This window comes from Budorcas taxicolor, chromosome 2 (genome assembly GCF_023091745.1).
Source record: "Budorcas taxicolor isolate Tak-1 chromosome 2, Takin1.1, whole genome shotgun sequence".
In the NCBI taxonomy this organism is placed as follows: domain Eukaryota; kingdom Metazoa; phylum Chordata; class Mammalia; order Artiodactyla; family Bovidae; genus Budorcas; species Budorcas taxicolor.
In genome coordinates, this window is record NC_068911.1 from 125,072,297 (window position 1) to 125,092,833 (window position 20,537).

At 37.7% G+C, this 20,537-nt stretch overlaps 1 protein-coding gene across 1 annotated transcript in view; it reads right to left on the reverse strand.

Moving 5' to 3' along the window:
• Window positions 1-7,697: 7,697 nt before the first annotated feature.
• The window catches only part of TMEFF2 (transmembrane protein with EGF like and two follistatin like domains 2), a 281,503-nt gene continuing 268,663 nt past the window's right edge, over window positions 7,698-20,537 (reverse strand). The window contains exons 8-10 of the mRNA XM_052635667.1: window positions 12,412-12,535; window positions 10,723-10,881; window positions 7,698-7,794 (exon numbers count right to left, since the gene is read on the reverse strand). Coding sequence (XP_052491627.1) covers window positions 7,698-7,794; window positions 10,723-10,881; window positions 12,412-12,535 — 380 coding nt within the window. The remainder of the gene's footprint in view (window positions 7,795-10,722; window positions 10,882-12,411; window positions 12,536-20,537) is intronic.

Below are 20,537 nucleotides of genomic sequence, written 5' to 3' on the forward strand. Positions count from 1 at the left end.
AACAGGACTTTTATTTTAAACATTTCTTCTCCTCACCCAGAGGCCTGAACAACCATCTTTGGCGTAATGCCTTGGCCTCATTTTGCCTGGCTTGCCAAGCCAGCTCCTCACCTTCCAACCCTGTACACACAGCAGGTTGGTCTTCTGAGACTTCAGGGCGAGAGACCTTCCCAGGGCACCACCTTCCTGCCCCCTGCTCACTTGCTGCCACCACATACGCCTGTAGTCCTGCTTAAATGCTTTAGATGTGCTTCTTTTTAAGGGACTATTTGAATGAACCATCTCTTACACTCTTCTTCCCATAACTGCCCCCTTCCTCCCAATCCAGTTGGCTGTCTCCTTCCCTCTTACCTTCCCCCAGCCTTTTATTCCTCTCTCAGCTCTTTCTTGCTCCTTTGCTTCTTCCCCATCCCCCATATTGTGTTTTCTCACTCTGAGGTCTTACTTGAAATTCCATTGGTCCAGAGGTTATAGATCTAAACAGATGAAGTAACTTCTAGCTAAGAATTTTTTTTTTATAGTAATTAGGAGGTAAGTGTGTTCCCTAGTGGCCATAGCATTTTCTCTTCATCTTTGTTCTTATAAAGAAATCCCTTGACATACCACATAGTAAAGCCTGTTAGAAGAACAAATGGTCTTTACAGGTCTAATTCATCCAATAATATTCAGTGCTTTTTTATAGTAGCTAACTTCAGCACACTTGATGTGTGGCACTAATTTATGCATTCCTTTAAGTGATATAATATTCTTATGCTATTTTTAATTAGTCAGTCTTGTGCTCAAGCTTGAAAGTTGGTTGCAAGTACCTTTCAGTATAATCAGGATATATATTTTTCAATAAATAAAAAATAGTAAGTACTATAATTATTTAATGTGTTATTTAAATGTTATTTAAATGTATTTAAAGTGTTATTTAATGCTGCACTTTTATAATACCTGCTGGTTCTGAACCAAGTTGATTGCCTCAGTTAAGGCCAGTGAGTGACCTATTACTCATAGCATACAAGGAGGGAAGAAGAGCCCAGTGTGGGAAACAGCACAGAGGTTAATACCCTTATGAACTGATGTTAACTGCAATGTGAATTTTTGTAGCAATGACAGCTTTGGCATGAGTACCTTGAAGCTAAATGATGGTGAAATGGCCAAACCCTTCTCTAGACTAGGAATTACAGAAAGGCTTGTGGTTGTTGCTGTTTAGTTGCCAAGTCATATCCAACTCTTTGTGACCCCACGGACATAGCCTACCAGGCTCCCACAAAGTGAAAAGAGAAACAAAACTTCCTCATGGTGAGTGGAGGGTAAATCTGGTCTAACATTTCTAGATCTACTTAGATTCAAGCTGATACAGGGACAATTAAGGAGAAACTCTGGAGATGAGGTCACACGCTTTGGATGGATTTGGAGACTGAGAATAGCTTACCAATAGTATGTGTGCTGGGACTGGAAGGGTCTCTTGTAAATAGTGTGGGACATGGTGGGAAAATAGTGTTGTGAGGACAAAGAAAGATAAGCATGCAAACAGATGGCTTAGAGATCCTCATCTAAACTTTTTGAAGGCCTCACTGATTTGCAACTAAACATGATTGAAACTTACACAAGAGCCACACCATATATCTGTGTTGGTAAGTTGTGCTTAAATGACTGTGAAGCTCTGTAGCTTATTATTATGAACAGTTTATTAAAAATTCTTTTGTCTTATAAAAACCTCAACGTACATTCACCAATATTATCTGAAAGGATATATGTCAACACCATGGTGTTTATCTTTTGTCGGTGAGATTAATTTATGTGTTTGGCTTATCTACATTTTCTAATTTTGCCAGTTAACCAAGTGTTATTTATGTAATCTATTTATTACTAATTTGCTGTACTGTGGTGACAGTTTGGGTCATTACTCTCTGCTTTGTTTTCATAGCCTGGCTTATAAAAAGGTCTTTGTTTTCAAGGTCTAAGCCCAGGGATATGTGGCAGAGAAGTGTTTTAACAGAGGATGGAGGCTCCATGAGGTGAAGGAAAAAGGTGGTTGGATCTGGAGAAGTGGAGGAAGCCTGGCAAGGGGAGACACCCATGGGGAGGCAGGCCACAGAGCCATCTCCAAATGTGCCCTGCAGAATGTGTTGACTGCTCAAGGATGCGTGCTGAGAAGCCGCCGCCTCCAAGATCACTGCGGGTAAAGCCTCTTATAGAAGGAGTGCCTCTGCTGAATCAGGAAGACTGGCAGGTTTAGCAGTGGCAGTGGGACCACTGGGAATAGAGAACTAGGACTGCCCCAGTCCTCTCTCCCCCCTCTCCTATAATACTTGATATTGGACTCTCAGTAACTTTGAATTAAGTTCTTATGCTAGATTGAGTTTGGTTACATTCCCAAAGTAAGAGGACAAGTGAAATTGATTTTTGTCTAGATTGAGGCTGGAAGAAGGCCTGCCTCTGACCTGGTGGGTTGCACATCATCCCTGCCTTCCTGATGTTGCCTTCAAAGGGCCTTTCTCATTTACATATTCACGCATAGGTTATTAAAAAAAAACAATACCATTACCTTATATAATCCTTCACACTTCATATAATATGGATGCTCATATAAAGATATCAATTAATTCAATGAAAGGTTCTTGTGATTGATATCCAGATGATTCATTATGTAAGTGAAACATCTCCTCTAATTGAGGAGCAGCAACAGCTGGTGCAGTGCTGCATGGTTTCGGAAAATGGAAGTAGCCTCTGAAGATGAACCTTAGTAGAGAGTCTAATGTGACTTTGAGATAATCTCTGTCATATTTCAGTAGTCTGTACTGACTTTTCCTAGAGGATTCATGAAATTGAAGAATTTGGCCTTGCAAAGTTGCTGCAATATTGACTCACTCATCCTGTGCCTAGAAACACATGAGAGGCTTAACACTATGTGCTTTATCAGACCTCTTTTAAAGTGAAAGAATGATCACTCCTCTTGTTCAGACATGATGCCAGTGGACCTATTTGATTAAAAAAAAAAAAAAAAGAGGACCAGTATTTTTAAACTCTATATTGTTTTGAAAGAGACAAGAAATGCTCCTTTGAGTGAATGTGATTGCTTGATTCCTTCTAATTCTAACCATATGACTCCCATTATGCCTTATTTAACTGATGACATATGGTTTTTCCTTCTTAATTACTTTTACAACAAATATTTATTATATCCCTAAAAAATCATTTCTGTACATTGGAAGTTCACACTGTGTATGTCCTTGTTCTATGCACAACATGGACTTCCTTGCTTATCTCTTGTAACAGTTATACTGAGTGTGGGAAGCATTTTTCTCTTGATTTTTAAATACAAGGCATAAAGTAATTAGGTGACTTGCCCAAGGTTAAGTAGTTCATCAAGTGGAATTTAGACTGGGACCCATTTGTGTCTGGCCTCAGAGGCCAAGTTTTAAATACTACCCTCTCATCGAAGGGACCCAGTCCCCCTCAAACTCAGTCATCCTATACCTCATTCTATTTTTAATTTTTTAAATAGAGTTTAAAGCTTTCTAGCTGCTGGGTGTTGTGGACTGTTATTTGATTAATCCTCACCTCCACTTCTGCTAGAATATGAACCTGAGTGTAGAGATCTCTCCACTTCATTGCTACAGAACAGCACCTAGAATGGTGTCTGGAATGGCATAGGCATGTTTGTCTAATAAATGGAAATAATTGGCAGGACATTGGTTTTCCGCCTTCTTGTTCCCAGGCTAAGAGAAAGACTTACATGGAAAATTAAGGAATAACATGAAAAGTACCCTAACAGAGTTAGGAAGACAGCTAAGGAAATCACAGAGGCCTTGCTGATAAGCTGTTACTCGCTCTGAGTACTATGGAGAGAAGAAGGGCATGGAGAGAGCAAGAGAAGTAGATAAAATCTCAGAAGCAAGAAGTCGGGGTTTGTGTGGAGAATGATGAAGTCGTCCTATGTGTCTCACAGCCTGTGAAGAGTCACATTACTCACCCTGGGGGTTCCTCCTGCATGGTCCCCAAGGACGCTGAGCCAGCAGTTATCATAGCCTTTATTACACTCTTTATACTTCACTATTTACCTCCAGTCTCACCAATGAGGCTGCAAGATCTTTGATGCAAGGAACTATGATGATTTGATCCCTTTTAGACAGGGACTTTGCCTTAATTATTTTTGTCTTCTCATAGCTTATTATGGTGCTGGTACTTGGTGGCCCTCAGTACCTGTATTGGGTCAGTCATTTTCATTTAGTCATGTGTGAATCTTGTGACTCCATGGACTATAGTCCACCAGGCTCATCTGTCCATGAGATTTTCCAGGCAAGAATACTGGAGTGGATTGCCATTTCCTTCTCCAGGGAATTTTCCTGACCTAGGGATCAAACCCAGGTCTCCTGCATTGCAGGCAGATTCTTTATCGATTGAGCCACCAAGGAAGCCCAGTACATAAATGTGCTGTGCTTAGTCATTTAGTCATGTCCAACTCTTTGTGACCTCGTGGACCGTAGCCTGCCAGGCTCCTCTGTCCATGAGGATTCTCCAGGCAAGTATATTGGAGTGGGTTCCTATGCTCTCAGGAGATCTTCCCTTCCCAGGGATCAAACCCAGGTCTCCTGCACTGCAGGCAGATTCTTTACTATCTAAGCCACCAGGGAATCCCAGTACATGTATAATGGATAATAAATGGACAATGAATGAATTAGTGGTGAATGAAGGAATGAGTGAATGACATGGCTTAATAGCAGTTTGTTTAAAAAGAGTTTTGAATTTAAGTTGAGCAGCAAAAATAGCTAATGTGGTCTTAGGTAGAATAACAAAAGTATAGTGCCTGGTTTCTGAGTATCTAGAATCTTGGAATTTCAGAGATTAGAAATGATGGGGAAACAGACTAGACATGTGAGATGACTTGCTCGTAGTTCCACCCCAAATTTGTGGTCAAAGTAGGATTTGCATTTTGAGATCATGACAGTTAAATTTGCTTTCTACAAGTTCTAGTACATTCTGTGCTGGTCAGACCACAACTGTAGCAGACTGTGCAATTCTGAGCTATACACTTAAAGATATATAGCTGCAAAGTAGCATCTGTCCAAGGAAGGATGATGCAGATGCTAGGGGAAGGTGGAAACCATATCACGTGAAGATGAGATGAAGACAGTATGGATATTTCACCTAGAGAAGAAAATGCTTACAAAGAGTTAGAATGTACTTGCCAAAGTGAGTGGGAAAACATAGTATATCTGTCCTAATATTTTAAAATATATGTCATTCTTCCTTTGCTCCAGAGGAAAAACAGAAGCCATGTGTAGAAGCCATAGAGAAATAAATTTCAACTCAATATGAGAAAAATGTTCTCAAAATTAGAATTGACCAAGAATAAAATTCCAAGTGATAATATATATGCAAGAAGAGGGTAGATGATTATGTCAGGATGAGATTGTGAGTTCGTTTAGAGGAGAGGTCATATTTTAGTTGCATTTCCCTAAGACCTTGAATTATGCCTGGTTTGGTTTTAGTTGCTCAGTCATGTCCAACTCTTGTGACCCCATGGACTGCAGAACATCAGGCTCCTTTGTCCATGGTATTTCTGAGGCAAGAATACTAGAGTGGATTACCATTTGCTTCTCCAGGGAATCTTCCCAACCCAGGGATGAAACTCGCATCTCCTGTACATGTCTCCTTCATTGCATGTGGATTCTTTACCACTGAGTCACCAGGGAAGTCTCTGGAGAATGCCTGGCACATAACATATGCTCACTTAAGATTTGTTATGCATCTTTTAAAAAGAATTCTTTCATGGGTTGGGTGAGCATGGAAGTGAATAGGAATATACTGTATCATGAACTCAAGGGCTTTTCTAACACTTAGGTTTATGATCCTTTGATGGGCAAAGTAATGTATCAATATTTAATGAAGCAAGTCATTTCATGCTCTTACAAGAAAAAGTCAGTGGAATTGTTGTTTCCTTCAAACTCTGGTAAGTCCTGTGATGTTGCATTGCTCTTACAAGAAAAAGTCAGTGGAATTGTTGTTTCCTTCAAACTCTGGTAAGTCCTGTGATGTTGCATTTTTGTTCCTCCCTTAGGAGAAGGAAAGGTTTGCTACAACCCCTGTCTTACACAAAGGTGATCACAGCTAGTTATATCTCTGTACCTGGTGATGAAACTAAAATTCCATGTGGAAGTTTAAATAGACTTTGTTTGTACAAATAGCCTACGACCAATTTTTGGAAACATGTGAATGATGGTAGTGCCTATAGATTCACTTTTCCAAGTGATGACTAACCTAGAAAAGCAGATTTTTCACAGAGTCCTAAATCCCATTTAGGCTGTCACCTTTAAAAAATGTTTTAACAAATATCTTAAATATCACTTCAGGAAACTTATTTTTCACTGAATATTTTATTTTCAGAATGTGCTGATTTGACATTTGTCCTTTTTTTGTGTGTGGCCACAGAAGTGTCATTCCTTTCAGTTAATGCAGAGGTCATTTGAAGGAGACAAAGAAAGCTTTATTTAGATTACTGTGTTAGCCACAGAAAGCCGTGAAAAACTAAATAATAAGGCAATTATTTGATTTGTTATTTTCTTCTTATTCCTTGAGAATTTTTACAGTTTATTTTTTCCAAAATGGTCATGCCTATTTATATGCTCAAAAATCTATATGGATTTTCCACTAAGGTCTTTCATATGCTATGGGATTAATTTTCATTCTTATCATTTATATATATATATATAACACATTTATCTGTTTTTATGAAATATTATCATCTTAGTTCCATTTCAAATAATGCTGCTGCATAGTTAGTCATGAGGTATTTGGTTATGATTCTAACTTAAAGAACCATATACTATAAATATAGCAAGGTGCTTCTGAGAATTCATGATTTGGTGTTACCCATTTAATGATGTTATTAAAATTTTTCCCTAGTTGTTAATTCCATGCACCTAAATGGAATAGATTTTGTGCTCTGTGCATTCCTAATGTGTAGCTTGTTCAGGACCTTTCAGATATATGCACTTAACTGGGAGAGTCTAAGATATTTCCCAAATAAAAGCCAATGTCTTTTTTCCCTCTCCTTTATGAGTTATAAAACACTTTTCCTCCCCTTCTTCTTTGATTTAATTTATATGCCAGAGATTTTTCTGCTCTGGGGATGAAAATGGAAGACCAGGGAAGAAAGTTGATGAAACAGAGATGATTCAAAGATCTGAAATATTTTATCCTCACTTGATATAAAGTAAATTATTTTTTCTCTTTTCCAATAACCATCATTTTCCTTGATCTTGGAATCACTCAAAACCTAGCCACTGAGTCCTGTATAAACCAATGCTTTGTCTCAAGATGTGGAGAAAGATAAAATACTGATACCTGTACAGAGGTATTAGCTTGATTATATTTACAGTTATGAGATACCGCAAATTTAAGAATGCCAATTTTTTCTCATCACTGAGTATTTATTATATATAACAAATACATGGGAAAGAAAAAACTATATTGTGTGATATAAATAGTTTATTTACATTACAGAAAAAACATCAAGACAATGTATACTATTTCAAATATATCCATACATAATCAAATATAGCTGTAGTACATGTTTTCATTGGTGTAGATTACCACAAATGCAAGGCAACATGTGTAGATCTCTTGTCTTATTCTTTTGTCTATAATACTGTATTGTGTAGTCCAAGCTTTCGGTAGTCCAGCCACTGTGCAACATGCTCCCTTTAGATTAACCTCGTGGACGCTCTTGTTGTGTTGTCTGAACTGTAGTGCCCTGTATTTTGCTTCTGTCTGTGAATTCTGTTGCTTCTGGGGCATTTCCTAGAAGGTTGGAAAGTTTACAAATCTTAGTCCAGTGCTATTACTACCTGAAGTCCAGTCCCACAAAAACAGAGTAAAGTTGTAGATTAAGCAAGTTATTAAAATATTTCAGATGTAAGAATTTATTATTAGCAGAAGCTGAAATTATTTTGTAAAAGGTTTTTGGTTTTGTTTGTTTTTGCTTCTCCTTGCAGTTGTCTTTAAGCGTCTGTTAAGGAGAACTGAAGAACAGACGTGGATGTTCAAGAGGAATACATTTACCTAGTCCTTAACTGCTTACTCATTAAGGCAGAAAGAATGACTCAGCACAATGCAATCAAGCAAGTGTGAGCCCATCTAACCTCACGTTGAAGGTCTTCAACAACTTTATATTTTAAACGTCCCAAGGGTGAATATTATATTGACATTTCAATGCTAAAAGTTTAAATCTTCTCAAACCAGAGAATGAGCCAACTGTTAATATAGGATCTGTAATGAAAAGGGATATTGTTTTGGTTCAGCCTAACATCATTTTTGTATGTGAATAGTATAAGCTAGAGACATAAATTGGTACTGATTATTTAGCTTCTATAAAAAGCTAATACTCAAATCATTTAAAGAGCTCTGTACTTTTATAATATAGCAATGCTTTGATGATACAAATAAAAATAATAATATAGAGTTCATATAAAATCATATTATAACAGCCTATAGAGTATCAGAAAATGCATATTCACATATATGTTCATATATGAATAAATGTATATAGTATATAGATATATGATTTTGGGGGGGAAGTAGATCTGTCAAAATGAACATGGAGCTGGAAGCCACATTCCTCCAAAGTAAAAAGAAGATAGGTTTTGTTTTCACATGGAAAGTGAAAACAGATGTGTGCCTTAAAAGGTAGCCAGCCTAATGTGGGGCTCAATTTAGGTTATCTTGAATAGCAGAATACAAACATCATGACCAGTGAAAGGGGCAGTATGAGTGATAATGAAATGTACAAGCTCTGATACTAGGCGACCTCGACTTCATTTCTGCCCTGATTGCTCACCTGTGTACACTCAGCAACTTGCTGACTTCTCATACCTCAGACTGCCTGTCTTGAAAACGGGGATAATTGTTCCCTCTTCATAAAGTTTTCACATGTATATTCACTGTGTGTGTGTGTATACATATATGACACACATACACAGACACACACACATAGAGACACACAATTTCTGGGGAGATAAGGACCCTATGTATCCCAGTTGTTTTTATTATGTATGGAAATAAAACTATGACTAATAAGACTTTTAAACATCTGCTCAAGCATTGAAAGTTCCGCATTTTTGTTAGTACATGAAGTAGCAAATCAAATTGTTGAGATTAGATCTATTACATATGAATTTCATTTTTCATATGCTGATATTGCTTAGATATTAGAAGGCTCAAGACCCTTGGTGTAATATGGCACACCTTCCTGTGTTTAGATGCTTTTCTATCTTCTTTTACACTTAGTGTTTTCGGTTTAAGTTATTTTTACACTCCCCAGAATCTATTTTAATGTAATCCATTGACTCACTTGGCATCTAAACATGAGAGTCGAGTTGATGAACTCAACTTGGTTTCGAGTAGCACAGAGCTCCCATCAATGATCTTCCCTTAAGCCTTTAGGCCAGGGAAGGATTTATGAACCACATTTTGTCTTTTTCAAGAGCAAATGCCACACTTGTCTTCAAAGAAGATAGCATGATACAGATACTGAGACATATTAGGACTTTTATTTTCTACAGATGTGATACTTTTATTTTCTTGTCTTCTGAAAATAATTTTTTGGGAAACATTTTGATTTACTGTAAAGCTGCACAAACGATTGAAAGTCTAAATGCCTTGTGAATTTGGCAGAAACCTTGAAAAACTTCCCTGGAACTCTTCTCTTGAGCAGAGTGAAATCATATCAGAACAGACTATCTTCAATAACATTTCTGGTTAGACCAGGACATAAATAATATACATTTGGTCTGGAATCTATTTCTTGGTTACCATGAATTTACACACTAATGAAGTTGAGCACTTACTCAGCCTCTGTCCTTTACTCCAAGCCCAGAGTCAGAGATTAGTAATTATTCTTTTTTTTTTTTTTCTGTTGAAACTGGATGAGATCTGTATTTCTCTCAACCCAACTCTCCAGGAAATAATTACTCTTTGATTGTTCTGGGGTTTGATATGAAAGCTGCTTGTGAAATTTGCTGTGTGTTTCCATGTATCAAAAGTTTTCATGTATTACAACATGATCATTCTCATTATAATTATTTTCTTTGAATTTTGTGATTAAAGTTATTTTGCTAAGTTAAGATAAAAATGTATTTGTTATTTAGACCAAATAAGTTAAAAATGGTTATACCTGAGAGTTATACTTAGAAATATAAGTGCTATAAGTGACAGCTATAATTTAATATTTTTCTAGGTCTTCTATAAAATCTATTCTGATCTTATTTGGCACGCTGAGGTCTTCCCAACCCACGGATTGAATCCGGGTCTTCTGCATTGCAGGTGGATTCTTTACCTTCTGAGCCACTAGGAAAGCCTGAGTAAGGAAATGCTGGTCATTTAAACAGACTGTTACGTCTGGATGAAGACTGACTTTTTATAGTTAAAAGTAAAGAGCATATTTAAACAAAGACTGGCATTACACATTAGAAGAGGAAAGAAAAGGCCTTTGCTTAGAAAATAAATAATCCTCATCAAAATGCAAAAACAAGGAAAATAATTTGTACCACTCCAGCATGAACGTCATTGTCTTTCCATTTGGCTATTCAAATGTTATGATGAAGAAAGAGGACTCCAGAGAATGAATGGTTGCGGAGTCCACAAAGGGACTTGGAATTAGAGTGATCTGACTCAGACAAGGAGGAATGATGTATCCCTTTATGTGGGTGACCACTGAGTATAGCTACTGACCTTGTGATGCAAAGAACCACCACACAGATGACGGCAATCTGAATCGTTCCAATCACAGCTGCGATTAAGACGTACTGAAATCGGACTGGGCCAGGAACAACATACAGTACACTGTAGTCCTTTTTTTCACAGTGTTGTCCAGTATAACCAGCATCACACCTGGGATAAATGATAGCATCCAGTTACCTAAAGCTGCTGTACTCATTTTTATAGTTGGCCTATGGCCATTTCTCTTCATTTTGAAATTAAGGCCTTTTGTTTCCTTTTCCTGCTCTGAAAAGATAGTACTTTGTAGATTTGTTTATCAAATACTCATTTTCAATAAGATCTCTTTTTGTTTTTCATTTCAAAGATATATGGTTTCTTTTAATACTTATAATAATAGAGTTTGAAGACAGGGAGATGATAGAAACCCAGGAATAACTGTTCTTTCTATTTTTTTCAGGTGAGCTTTACATTTTATTTAACTTGCTCTTTAATTAACCTAAGTCAACATAATTACTTGAGAAAAGGCGTGTTTCTGATGACATGAGTATAAAAAATAATGCTGTTTATTAATTTTTTGGATAAAGCATTCTCTATGCAACAGTTAGAATGTGTTAAAAAATATGTTAGGGCCAGAAGTACAGCAAGACTGATTTCTTTAATTTACTGTTCATAAAGTTGTCTGCTTATGTTAGAGAGTTAAATTTCTGTAGTAAAAAGGTAATTACAATGTAGGCAATAAGGTTTGGCAAAGCAAGCCCATGTGTATTCATCTGAGAATGAAGACTGCCTCTCTGTCACTCAGCCCTCATCGGAAAGCTCAGGTAGATAGTGTTAGAATTAGCAGTTGACCATGAAATGAGGAAACAGCTCACACGAGAATAACACTAGTGGGGATCAACTTGTCACTGACTTTGTGCAACTGTTTTAGTACCTTACTTTGAATGTCTCATAACTATATCCTAGACCTTTGGTTTCTGCATCAGAAGGGTTTAATAATGACAACTCTGCTGGGAATGACAGAGCAGTGGGAGCAACTTCTCAGTCTGCCTGGCTCTACTAGAAGGCAGGTGCTTGTGCGTTCAGTGAAGGAAAACATGAAAGGAAGACAGATCTTGAGAAAGAGAGAGAGAGGAAGGAAGGAAGAAAGAAGGATAAGATGAAGAAAAAGAAGAGGGAGGGGAAAAAGATGAAAAGGGGAGGGGGTGAAGGGAGGGAAGAGAAAAAGAGAGTGACACTCCTTTCCCTGAACAGCAATATGCAACCTATTTCACCATTTGCTACTTGTATATGCCATTATTTTGGAAAAGATGACCTACCCAAAGCAACCATGTTATTTTACATAGAGTAAGGCCTCATTCAGTCATTTGAGAAATATTTGTCAAGTCTCTAATCTGTGCCAAGCACTGCTCTGCATCCATGGGAAAGAGCGGTGAATGAACCAGAGGAGGCCATGTCTTTAAGGAACTTGTAATGCCCAAGATACAATTTTAAATTCTACCAGCGGAATGTATATAATGATGCGTTACATAGTACTTGCATATGGAAGGTACACAGATATTGTTTTCTTGTGTGTGTGTCTGTGTGCAGGAGAGGCACAGAAAAGTGTGGCTGCTGATCACCCACTCAGGCAGAATGCCATCCAGAATTTAGTTTCTATATTTTTACTTTATGCATGTAAAAGTTAAAGGGTGAAAACCTTACCTGCAAGACGGCTCCTGCATATTGATAGAGTGTTCACACTTCCCGTGCATGCAGAAGCCATTGTAGTGTTCTGGGCAAGGTATGTGGTGTTCTCTGGCACTTTCTTCTAATTTGTTAGCATTCTCTGTGAATACAGACAAAAACAACATCCCCTGTAAATACTTTCTTAGCCTGGTAAGATCAACCAGGATATTAAGAAGCAAAGCTACAGTAGGCAAAAAATATTTAAAAGGGTAAGAATTAAAAGGCCATGCTTCAGAAGAAAGACGGAGAAAGAACTGAAAGACAGATGTCTTTGCAATTGTGTTTAGAGATGAAACTACAAAATTACCCAGTGCTTTTCATGCTTTTATGTAATTTCCTACATCTTTAAGAGCCAGTAATGTTTCTATGTGTTGTCAGACAGCTTTAACTTTCCTTGTGTAGAGACAGTACATTGATCATAAAATAATTCAGGAAGAAATATCCTATTTTGTGAATTTCAAAACCCCCGCATAATGTCCCTAAAAGTAAATTGCTGCAGTGCCTTGACACTCTCTCCATGTGGGAGCTTAAAAGTTAAAATATGGCCGTGTTCAATTGTTAAACAGAAGTTTTCCAAACCAAATGCAAATTTCAACAAATGTATTCTTTCAGGCTTTTTTCATCTACAGTGAACATGAATTTTCCTAGCACCCGTACATTTTCTTATTGCCTAAATAATGCTATTGAAAGAGCAAATGTTATTTCAGAATCACTTATGTAGATCCTAACACAGTATTTCTAAATGCTGTGAGTATATTCTAATTCATAATATTTGGCCTATGTTTGCAATGTCACGTGAAATTTAAATTTACAATAAAGAAAAAACTTGTGTTCTAAAATGAACCCTTTCCTCTGTCATTAAGCCTTGTTTTCTCATATTTCTATAAAGATAGTAAATATTTTTCCTGACCTTTGCTAGTTTAAATACATTTGCTTCCTGTTTGTAATACCATCTCTAAGCTGTCTTTTGATTCTTTATATGTTCTTTTTATGATGTAAAGTTTTGCCTTTTTTGAGTTTCTTCTATAATCTGAGACCTGATATACTTTAAGATTCTTGCCTGAAGTATGAGAAATGTAAATCTCTTGACTTTTCACTTTCCTGGTGGTCCAGTGGTTAAGACTTCAAGCTTCCAATGCAAGGCGCACAGGTTTGATCCCTGTTCAGGGAGCTAAGATCCCACATGCCATGTTGCATGGCCCCCAAAGTACAAAAATAATAATGCTTGTCAGGACCACAGTAATTGGTCAGCAGTATGGGTTTTTCCAGCGATGGAAGATTGAGAATAAATCACTATTTTTATGAAATAGATTATCTCCTACTATTTCTATATAGGGGTATAGCTTTTCTTTTATTACAGTGCATTCTTATAATTTTTTACTGTCCATCATGTGTGCATGCTAGGTCACTTCGGTCAAGTCTTGACTCTTTTTGACCCCATGAACCTGCCAGGCTCCTCTGTCCATGGGATTCTCCAGGCAAGAACACTAGAGTAGGTTGCTGTTCCCTCCTCCAGGGAATCTTCATAACCTAGGGATCAAACCTGGGTCTCCTGTGGCTCCCGCACTGCAGGCAGATTCTTTACCACTGAGCCACCGGGGAAGCCCCTTACTGTCCATCATAGATGATGACTATATTCATCACGAGAAAAAAAATGTACCTTCAGTATTAGTGAAGTAGACAAATGTATTATTTATGTTTAAGCAGAGCTATAAAATACCTTTAAATTTTAATACCTAGGGTATCATCTGAAAAATATTAACGTTTGAAGTAAACTGTTAAATATGTTACCTTCTTTCTTGTATAGGAATATTTATGCACATAGGTATGAGGGTAATATTTCAAACTGCATACCCAAAGAATAAAGGACTAATCATAAGGATGCTGAAGAGACTGGCGATGGCATTTCAGCCATTCCTTTGTTTTACATCTGTGTCTCTTTACCTATTTAGGTGATCTTTTGTTTGCATTGTAATATTTCTACTTTGATAATTACTATTAAACTGCAAGAACCACTTTCATAGAAAAGATAAATATATATAACTTTCTCTTTTGGTTTCTTCCCTTCTTCCAAGTTACCATGGTGTTTTTGGTAACAAATAGTGCCTGCAGGAAGCAAACAACACCCAAATTAAAATGGATAGTGTGGAGTCAGATTTCCAATATGGGCGTATGTGACCAAAATGGAAGCAGGATGACAGCAGGATTTGGATACACCTTCAGAGGGCTTGTGGTCATTCGTGAAGCCATGAAGACTGGACTCATCCCATGCCTTGGCCAGGAGGCTACAAGCCAGAGTGGACAAACTGCACACCTGCTGCTGCTGAAAGATTTTTGCCAGCCTCACTGCTGATGTAATGAACCAGCACTGATTTACACTCTTATTTCTGGATCTTCTCCCCATAACAAACTATTCAACATTCTATTTAGTGTTCGTTAGTAACTCTTCAGTGCTTCTGCACACCTGCATGTAGGGGAATTTTCTCTAACTTCCCTACATTTCACGTATATACTGTGATTTCAGTTGTAGTCTTATTCAAACACATCTTATTAGGGCTATCTTTTTTTCCTGTCAGTTGCAAAAGTAGATGAAGAAAAGAAGATCAAGATTTTCTTAACTCAGATTCATTTTTAAGGCTATTTAATTTTTAAATCTGTCCCTCACCCCATACTGTTTTTTTTTTTTTTTTCTGAATTTGTACCATGTCCACAATTAAGAACTGAAGTTTAAGGGCAAAATGAGAGCTTGTCTGAGTGGTACTGTTGCCTTAGTGTAGCTGACTGTTTTCACAAAGTTCATTATCCAGACAGGATGATCAAGTGGGAGGGGAATAGCCTCCATCATAAAATCTGCTAATTAGTTTACACCATTCCTTATGAGCTTGGAGTGCTCCATTATGCTGCTCACAGGATACTGTCAAATAGGAAAGTTAGATTGAAAATAAATGAGTAGAAGAAATGATCCCTGGGCAAGAAAATGAGGAATCATCAATATATGTCAACAAATTTATAGTCAACCCAAACAAGCAAACCAGTTGATTGAAAACCTGAATATATAACCACTTCTACTAATGCAATAGACATGTTTCAGAAATGAGATTTGAGTGTATTAAGAAGAGTAGAAACACAGAAATCTAATATACAAACCAAATGTGTGTATGAACCATAGTGGGTATTTGTGATCCTGATGTTTATGCATAGATACTGAAGCAATAACAAATCATTTAAAGATTTTAAATCATAGAAAAATGATACTTTGGAAGTCTGTGTGTTTTCTCCAGTGGTTGATGATTTACACATCAACTTCTCTCTTCTCCATTTAAAAAGAGATTTAATGTAAGGGTTGTGCTCCTTCTTCGAAGAGAGTGAGTGATGATGCTAGAAACTTTTCATATCTTTGTTTAAAATCTTTGTCCAGTTTGCTGTTTTAAATGTTTACAAATGGTTTGCTCTGAATGAGATCCTGACTTCTTAAAGGAACGATTTCTGGTATAATCTGAGTTACATGCAGCAGAACTCATAGGGCTGCATGCCCATTGCTAGTCAGCATTCTGGTCAAGAGCTACAGAAGAAGGCTGCTTTAAAACACAGCTGCATGTATGGTTTCTGTCCTGATGCTTTCAGGGAAAGAGACATGGCAAGCTGAAGAGACAGAAGAAATGGTGAATGGCAAAACCTTGCTTTAATCACAAGTCTAGTAAGATAAGTTGACAGAAAGTGGACAGAGCCGGGCATAGCAATTCAGAGACTTAAATCAGTACAGCCCAGAGTAGGGTGTGTGTATGTGTGTGTTTCTCACTACCCCAACTTTCTTCCCCCAAAGTTAGAAACAAGATGTCATTCAGGAATTAATCTGTCAAAGCAAGACATTATCTACTGAAGCAGAAATGTGACTGTAAAATTCAACTAAAACTATCCCTATATCTGAAGGAAGGATGATTTCCTTAGGATAAGGGTTCATTCAGTTCAGTTCAGTCACTCAGTCGTGTCCGCCTCTTTGCAACCCCATGAACCGCAGCACGCCAGGCCTCCCTGTCCATTACCAACTCCCAGAGTCCACCCAAACCCATGTCCATCGAGTCGGTGATGCCATCTAACCGTCTCATTCTCTGTCATCCCTTTCTCCTCCTGCCCTCAATCTTTCCCAGCATCAGGGTGTTTTCAAATAAGTCGGCTCTTCTCATGAGGTGGCCGAAGTATTGGAGTTTCAGCTTCAACATCAGTCCTTCCAATGAACACCCAGGACTGATCTCCTTTAGGATGGACTGGTTGGATCTCCTTGTAATCCAAGGGACTTTCAAGAGTCTTCTCCAACACCACAGCTCAAAAGCATCAATTCTTCAGCACTCAGCTTTCTTTATAGTCCAACTCTCATATCCATATATGACCACTGGAAAAACCGTAGCTTTGACTGGACGGACCTGTGTTGGCAAAGTAACGTCTCTGTTTTTTAATATGCTGTCTAGGTTGGTCATAACTTTCCTTCCAAGGAGTAAGTGTCTTATAATTTCATGGCTGCAATCACCATCTGCAGTGATTTTACAGCCCAGAAAAATAAAGTCTGATACTGTTTCCACTGTTTCCCCATCTATTTGCTATGAAGTGATGGGACCAGATGCCATGATCTTCGTTTTCTGAATGTTGAGCTTTAAACCAACTTTTTCACTCTCCTCTTTCACTTTCATCAAGAGGCACTTTAGTTCTTCTTCACTTTCTGCCATAAGGGTGGTGTCATCTGCATAGCTGAGGTTATTGATAAGGGTTAGAGCTTGGCCAAAGAAGCATCTGAATGTCATGTTCTGCCATCTGTTCCAGTGCTCTCCAGGCTTCTGGGCCGTGAGAAGCCAACTTTAACTAGTAAACCCAGAGTCCCTAGCTGCCAATATGGCTGCACTAGACTGTTAGTGTCTGATGCTATGAAATATTCACTTAGTCAACAAACCAGTTCTCTTGTTTTGATGTTCTGCTTCCTAAATAGTCTTAAAATAACTGGACATTTATGCAGCCTACACATTGGTAATGGCTTTGACACTACCACCTGGCCATCTTATCCATTTGACAGTTATATATTTCATTGGAGTGAACTGATTGGTTCTGAGTTTCCATGCATGTTAGGGGCACAAGTCATCTTTCTTCAGCCTACTGAATTCTGAGGGTTTGTAAGATCAAATTTCTGCATCTAGAGGCTAAAGGACAAGACCCTATCCATGGTGCATCACAGTCTGAGAGGACTTTGTGGGCTGGTAAGATGATATTTCTCTGGAGATATTCCTATTTTGCTTTAATCAGAACTTTTTTAAAAAATATAATTTTTTAAATTTGCTTTTGGCTGTGCTAGGTCTTTGTTGCTGCACAGGCATTGCTCTAGTTGTGGCGAGCAGAGGCTACTCCCTAGTTGCAGTGTGCAGGCTTCTCACTGCAGTGCTCCTCTTGTTTCGGAGCACTGGTTCTAGGTGTGCGAGCTTCAGTAGTTTAAGTTTCCAGGTTCTAGAGCACAGGCTCCGTACTCATGGAGCACTCGCTTTGTGCTCCAAGGCATGTGGGATCTCCCTGGACAGGGATTGAACCCATGTCTCTTGCATTGGCAGGAGGTTTCTTTACCACTGAGCCACCAGGGAAGCCTCAGGATTTTCTTTAGGATATGTCTACAAAGCTTTTACGCTCTCGATTCCTTAGGAGAAGTCTGATTCTGTGTAGGGCTTTTAGAGTAATTTGGAAAGATCCTAAACTAGAGATATCATCAGAATTTAGAGGATGCTTTAGGGAGGCAGATTTCCACTGCACATTTTTAAGCAACCAGAGCTGTTCAATAGGGGAAATGAGTTAAAGAGTGAAGCGGTGAGTTTGTGTGAAAATTTTCAGATGTGTTACTATTTCTCAGATATTATAGGGTATTAACGGTAGATTGGATTGTTTCAGAACTCTAGGTTCTTTGACTTTTAAGAGTAATATTTAATTGTATTGTGAATATTTACTTACAATAAATTACTAATATTAATATTTCTTGAAAAATATTATTTTTGATATCCTAGGAAAAGGAAGTAGAGAAATACGGACATTATTTAGATAAGAAAATCACTTTGCTTAAATTATGAGGACATTTTACTATTTTAAAGGGTGCAAAATATCTTAAGTATTTACCATGTCTGTAATTCAGACATTCTAGCATAAAGTGATCTTCACCATGTATTTGTCTTCCTTGTGGGGAACAAAATGTGGATTTTACTTCAGTTTTTAACATCACAGATTATCTTGACAAGTGGATGCTTGTGAATTGTACAATGTGTATTGTCTTCTCAAGTCTCTTTACCTGTGGGTACAGAAAATGTGCCACATTTTTCCAGAAAAATGAAATTTCCATTTTGGGTGTCTTTATTTAATACTTTTACTTTTCATGGTTATAACAGTACAAGGAAACCCTAGGACTGAGATAGTCCTATACTTACACACCTGTTGTGATTACTTGATTTTATTCTTCTCTTGCTTACTGCCCTATTGCTAAAGAAGGTTGAAAACAGTTTTATTTAACCAACTAGAAAAATAAAAACTATCTCTTTTTTTTCCCATTATATTGTGCCCAGGACAGGAAACAAATTATGAATTTAGAAGTACAGGCATGATGGTCCCCTTGTTGATTAGAGTTGGTTTCAAAGAAGATATACAATTCTTATGATTTCCTGTCCTTATCTTATCAGGTATAAACATATGAGGTGGCAGTAAAACCTCATATCTAGCTTGAATTGCAATCGAACTTTTTTAAAGACCAGAAAAGCATTCCAATTGAATGGATTCTGAATGTAATGCAATCTGAGTTCTTGCAACTTAACAAATTCTATAATAGCCTCACCTGCTGTCATAGTTTCTATAAGGCACAGATGAGTAGATGAGAAGAGTCTCTCCTTTTTTAAGCCTCTGCTGCTGCTGCTGCTAAGTTGCTTCAGTAGTGTCTGACTCTGTGCGACCCCATAGATGGCAGCCCACCAGGCTCCCCCGTCCCTGGGATTCTCCAGGCAAGAACACTGGAGTAGGTTGCCATTTCTTTCTCCAATGCATGAAAGTGAAAAGTGAAAGTGAAGTCGCTCAGTCGTGTCCGACTCTTAGCGGCCCCATGGACCGCAGCCCACCAGGCTCCTCTGTCCATGGGATTTTCCAGGCAAGAGTACTGGAGTAGGGTGCCATTGCCTTCTCCGTTTTTAAGCTTCTAGGACACTCAAATGAGAATGCTCGCTAAAAGTGACAGCTTAACACAAGGGACATGGAGGCATGTAGGGACACAATCAATTCTAAAGTTTTGTCAAGAGCAGAGGCCCAATCTAGGAATAACAGTATTATCAGTTATTTCATCTGTTAAAGATTTAGAAAAAATAACCTCAAAACAGAGATCAGGTCTCTCAAGTGCTACATTTCTTCTGCAAGTTGAATATTATCCTGTTTTTTCAGAAGAGTAATTGAACATATTTTGATCCTAAAATTTGCTAATGAAGCAAAAATATGAGTTGGGAGCAGGATGGATGGGGATGTAGAGAAATTCTTTCTGATTGTACTGTTGATCAGGCACAAATATAAAATGTGAAATGTGATTATCTATATCACTTGGATATATAAATATTCTTATTGGACATAAAATGAAAATGGAAGAAAACTAATTTTCATGTTACTAGATTCTCAGGCAAGACCCTTAATGGCATTATTCAAGAATTGGATGAATTTAAATTGGAAAAAATATCAGTGTCTGAAATATAGTAATTTGGGGACTGGGGTGAATGAAATGGAACAATACTGGATGATTGTTTTCATGGGCTTTTATTATCTCAGTTTCTACTGGTAATGTATTTATATGGAGAAAAGCTGAGAAATCTGTAAAATATTGGGAAAGAAACTTGTATGTATCATTTTAACTTATGACATCCAAATACAATATTAACACACTTAAGAATTTGACATCACAAGTTTCACACTTGTCTCTAGCCCAAAATTCTTGACCTCTAAGATAAAAAAGGAAAAATAAAAGTTGTCTGTTATTGAGAGAAAAATAAGCAGATTTTTAGCCATTTCTCTGTCTCCTGCCTTAAAAATGCCCTGCATGGCTTCAGATGGCAGAG